At 31.5% G+C, this 5,507-nt stretch overlaps 1 protein-coding gene across 1 annotated transcript; it reads right to left on the reverse strand.

The window, feature by feature from the left end:
- Window positions 1-269: 269 nt before the first annotated feature.
- Window positions 270-5,507, reverse strand: LOC108324744 (receptor-like protein EIX2). Its single transcript, XM_017557675.2, has 2 exons — window positions 2,806-5,507; window positions 270-430 (listed from the first exon to the last, which is right to left on the reverse strand). The coding sequence occupies exon 1, from the start codon at window positions 5,464-5,466 to the stop codon at window positions 2,830-2,832; it is 2,637 nt and encodes an 878-aa protein (XP_017413164.1). The 5' UTR covers window positions 5,467-5,507; the 3' UTR covers window positions 270-430; window positions 2,806-2,829.

Consider the following 5,507-nt stretch of genomic DNA (forward strand, 5'->3'; position numbering starts at 1 on the left):
TTATATGCCGAGTTATATCTATATTTTATGTGTAGATTAAACATTTTATAGAGTAATTTGATAATGATTTAATATTGATGACATAATTAACTTAATCGATATTATATTATGATTTAAATTTAAGTCTAATTCATTTTTAAAAAAATTAGTGTATGAAGTTAAAATGATCTTACTTATATCTTACTTTAAGTATATCAACATTTTAATTTTGTTCGCTGTGAAACTCAGAGCCACAGAACAAAATAGAAGCGTTTGTTACAGATGCTACACTACTTCATACCCATCTGGTTTGATCATTATGTGATTACTTATCATCATGTGTAAGTGTAAATACCATTTTTTTTATTTGTATATAAGACATGATGAACCTTTTGTCATCTTAGAAGAACCTTTGTACAAAGTAACGTGTCAAGGCATGAACATTAAAGACCTGCAATGCATTAAAAGTGACTGTAGTTATATATTAATTATTGTGGGCGTGTTCTTACTGATGAAAAAATAGTTAAATTATTTTTTATGGAATAAATATAAGTTTTCGTAAAAATAAAAATTTGATGCAGACTTACATAATAAAATAAATAAAATAACAATGAAGAATTAAATTATTTTTTTCAAATATATGTTGAACAAAAATACACTTCTTTAAAAAACAAAATATAAAAGTATTATGCAGATTCTATATATAATTAGAGTTAATATCTATTGATATAAATATGTGAGATGTAGCAAGAGTAATCTAAATATAAAAGTGCCATAAAAGTATTTACCCACCAAAATAGGATAAGATTGTAAAAAGATATGGTATTTTAAATAGATAATGTGTTTAAAATAAAGAGATTTTAATTATTTTAATAATAAAACTTTTAAGTATAAATAAAAATTTTATAAAAGGATTTTATTATTTTAAAATATATTGTTTCTATAAAAATTATTTTTATAGAGTTTATCATTTTTTTAAAATTATTTTATTTTTTATTTACCTTTTGAAGAAATGAGATAGTAGAATTACTTTTTATGATAAGTTTTCAAAATCAATCAATCAAGTTCTCAATTTGGGTAAGTTAGTTTTTTACTTTTTTTATAGGTTTAACATATTCTTCTTTTATATGTGGATTTATCTTTTTTGTATGTGTCTTTATAGTTTTCTATAAGATTTTATGTTGATCAGTAGTCTAATGATGTACCATGGTCACGATTGTGTTGTTTTTAGGGATAGATAAAACTTCATGTGCGTCTGAAACTGTTTTGGGGTTTCTTCTTTGAGCAGATTGAACTGTTTAACAAGTAAGGAAAGCTAATTACATTTAAGTTATAGATATGTTTAAATTACTTATTTAAGTGATTGTATGTGGTTGCATGATTTGTTGAGCTGTGTGATGAGTATGATTTGGGGAATTGAGGTTAGGTTTCTAAATTGCATGAATTGGGTATATGATGAATTTTGAAGTAAAATTAGGACTAAACAGCAAAAGTAATGGTTTGTACTAAGTTGAATGGCTAAATATTGAAATGGTATGTTGATATTGTTTGAACCATTGGAATGGAAATGGATAGGTTTGGATATGTAGAATAGCATAAATTTGTTTTCTACAATTATGCAAACTCGTTGGACGAGAATATACTTGTTGAGCGACCCCAAAGTCAGAGAGTTCATTGACTTGGTTATCGCTAAGAATGTCTAACCTTCGTTGCACGATTTATCGCAAAAATTAATCTCGATGTTAGGATTGTTAGGCAAGACCTTTAGTCACTGAGCGAGTGAAGATTTTGACACTATTCGCTAAGTGAAGCTAACAAAGTTGTTCAGTCATTTTTATATTCAATGATTTATGTGAATATGAGTTGTGTAAGGATTGTTTGTAGCATATAAATGTATTGATGTTTGAAATCTAATGAGATATGAACTGTGAGAATGATAAGATTTTCAAGGAAAAATTCTTATGAAGTATGCTTCTTAGTGTGTATTAAAGTAGGGACTCAAATAGAAAATTATCCTAATATTTTACTGGTCATTCACACTCATATAAAGGAGAATGAACTAGGTGGTTGAGAGTCGCAGAAAGTCATGATCAATATAATGACTTATATATATGATTAATCTTCTGAATGGAGACTATCTATGAGAGTACTAAAACTTCCTTATAATTCAATATTAATGCAATTATCGGATGATTGAGTCTAGAAGAGTCTCTCTTTATGCGAGTTGTGTTTTGAAATGGTATAATTGTTTAGCTTGTCAATGTTGTTTGTTTAATGACTTTTTTGTACATTAAGTTATCTTATCTTTTGTTTGTATCTTTTCATTTTTGTTTTATATTTTTTATAATAATCATCATTATGAGTGTAGATAGATGAAGAAGTATAAGTCGAACTACCTCTAAAAAGTGGAGTGGCGGTGATACAGCTAAGTAGTTTTAGATTTTAATTCTTTCGTTTAGAATTTTTTTTGAAAGACTCAAAAAGAATTTCGTTTATAGTTTCTTAATGTTGTAGACAAGCATTATATTTATAGTAATATATTATAGGTTTTGAATTATTTACATTTAATTTATGAGTTATATACTCTTTCACTTTATGGCTTAGATTATTAATTGAATGTTAGAATAACATTTCGAAAGTACAATGCAATAGATATTATTTCTATGTGGTATTTTATAGATTAGAATTATTATATAGGTGTCTATGTTGGATTTAAGTAGAGCAAAAATGTTCTTATTTTTAGAGAAATAAGAGTATATTTGTTTTAAAATAAAATATATAAAAAATGACTAAATTTAAATGCCTAGAAAAACATTATTTACGTACCATATTTGCGATATCTCTTATAATTCAATGGATGTAGGCACGGTTGCATCTTCTGTTGAAAAAAATGGCACTCACCAGAACTCCCCAGAATCCCACAGCAAACCCAATTCCCAGACCCATGTAAAACCACGAATATATTTCAAATTTATCATCTTCTTCTTCCTCTTCCGTGGGGTTTGTACGATGAAGTTCTTCATCTTGCGGACAAATATCTGTAAGTGGAGGTCCACAGAGGCCAGGATTGCCGATATAGCTGAGTTCTGTAAAACCAAGTTGGGTCCCTGATGGAATTTTGCCCATAAAATTGTTGAATGACAAATTCAAGACCTCGAGATAATGTAAGTTAGACATGGAACTTGGAATTTGTCCAGAGAAATTATTTCTTGAGAGATCAATCGATTCTAATGATTTCAAGTTGTTAATCTCTTCTGATATTGTTCCCATTAAGTGATTATGGGACAAATTTAAGGACTGTAGTCCGGTGAGCATATACACATCTGAAGGCACATTTCCATACAAGTTGTTGTTTGAGAGATCAATCACATTCATCAGGTCAACATATGATAACTCGTTTCCTTTTATACGGATCTGGATGCTAGTCACAACGGTTATTGAAAAACCAGGAAAATTAAGGATGAAGCCTACTCTACGAGTTGAAGCATAATTAGCAACCATGGTTGTTATATTATGCAAACAATCAGGTATAGATCCTGATAATCTGTTACTTGAAAAATCCATCACCATTAAGGAATGGAGTTGACATATCTGTCTGGGAATAGTGCCACTGAATTGATTTGATCCCAATTTAAGACCTTTAAGATTTTGTCCAAACCAGCTTGGTAGAACCCCAGAAAGATTATTGTGACCAACATCAAATATACAAAGATTATGGCACCTTTTTAGAGAAAGAGGAAGCTCCCCAGATAACATATTGTTCCCCAGAGACAAACAACGAAGGTTTGGCAAAGAGCCCATTGAGTTAGGAATCTTACCTTTAAGGTTGTTGTGTCCTAAATTGATAAGAACCAAGGACTTCCAATTATTCCAACAATCCGTTAGTTCTCCAGATAAATTATTATAAGCCATATTCAAGTGAACTAAATTGCTTTTATTTGTCATATTTTGGCACAAGATGGTAGAAATGGATCCTGACAAAGAGTTATTACGTAAGTGTAAAACAACCACTTCTGGTGTTATACGAGGCACGCCACCTCCTAAATTATTCCCCACTAACCAAACGACTTTCGAGTTTAGCACAACATTTGACATGTCCCCATTGATCGTGTTTCTTTCTAAGGAGATAAATTCAAGTTGAGTAGCAAACTTCCAAAACTTGTCAAGAGGTTCGAATGAAGTCTTTGAATCTCCAATTGCAAGATATTTCAGAGAACTGTGTTTGAATACCCATGCAGGAAATTTGTTTCTCACGTAGCCCAATCTAATATGTTTAAGTTGAAAGGGAGGGACCCATTCAGAATCAAAATCAAAGTTCAAGCCAGGTGAACTCAATGAAAGTTCCCTCAGATTTTTAAAGGAAAGTAAATTTCTTTCCGACACAATTCCAGTTAAGGAATTTGTTGCAACTCGAAGGATCTCCAAGTTGAAGAGTTTCCCAAGATCATCTGGAAGACTTCCATTGAACTCATTTGATTCAAGTATCAAAATTGTCAAGGATGATAGATTTCCCAAACTTGTGGAAATTGAACCAGCTAAAAAATTATGAGAAAGATCAAGTTCTTGTAGTTGTTCAAGTTGTCCAAACCAATCTGGAATGGTTCCTTTGAGATAATTAAAAGACAAAATCAATGACTTCAGACTTCTAAAACATGGCAATGTTTTAGGAAGTTGGCTATGTATTTGATTTTGGCTAAGGTCAATAAGAGAGATGCCACTACTAAGATTGAATAACCAGGTAGGAAATTCAGATACAAAATGATTGTGAGCGAGATTTAGAACCTGAAGTGAAGTAAAATTAGCGTACTCGAGAAATGGATAGATGTTTTCAAGTTGACAACTCACCAAGTGCAACTCTTCAAGAGAAGGGAGAATGGTTACTGATTGAAGCCAATCAATGTCTTTGTCAATATAAATACCTCCAAGGTTGAGATATTGCAAAGAGGTCAGTGGAGAAATCCAATGCAGATCACGGACAAGAAGATCATAGTTATATGATAAATCAAGATAGCGAAGCTTGGTAGTGTTTCCAAACAGATAAGGAAGGTTATCCGTTGAGAAGTCATCACATCTACGGCTACCGATTGAACTATATTTGATACACTTGAAGTCATTGTTGCTCAAATTCAAGTAGTTCAAAAATTCAAGTTCCAGCAAAGTGAGGGAGAATGCACCTGATAAGCAGTGTGATTTGTCATCCTTGTCTCCATAAGGAACAAGTTGGGGATGATTTGTATAACAAGGGAGATAAAGTTCTGTTACTCTTGCTGTGATATCATCACACTTGACTCCAGTCCATTCACAACAATCTAACTTTGGGAACCATGAGGAGAGAACACCTGAAGGATCTATTACTCCTTGTTTGAAGTTTAGGAGTGTGTTCATGTCCTTCTCGTTGCAATGAATCTCCAAACTGCACATGACAGAATTGAAGGTGATTGAACATAAGAAACAAAGCAAAAAGAGTTCAATGCTGAAGGCATCCATGATCACTCAACAAGATGTTTTTGATGGTGGGAAGGCATTCA

The sequence above is a fragment of the Vigna angularis genome, chromosome 3, assembly GCF_016808095.1.
Source record: "Vigna angularis cultivar LongXiaoDou No.4 chromosome 3, ASM1680809v1, whole genome shotgun sequence".
Classification (NCBI taxonomy): Eukaryota; Viridiplantae; Streptophyta; class Magnoliopsida; order Fabales; family Fabaceae; genus Vigna; species Vigna angularis.

Coding starts and splice junctions, on each gene's coding strand:
- LOC108324744 (XM_017557675.2), bottom strand. CDS start 5,466: ATGGATGCCTTCAGCATTGAACTCTTTTTGCTTTGTTTCTTATGTTCA.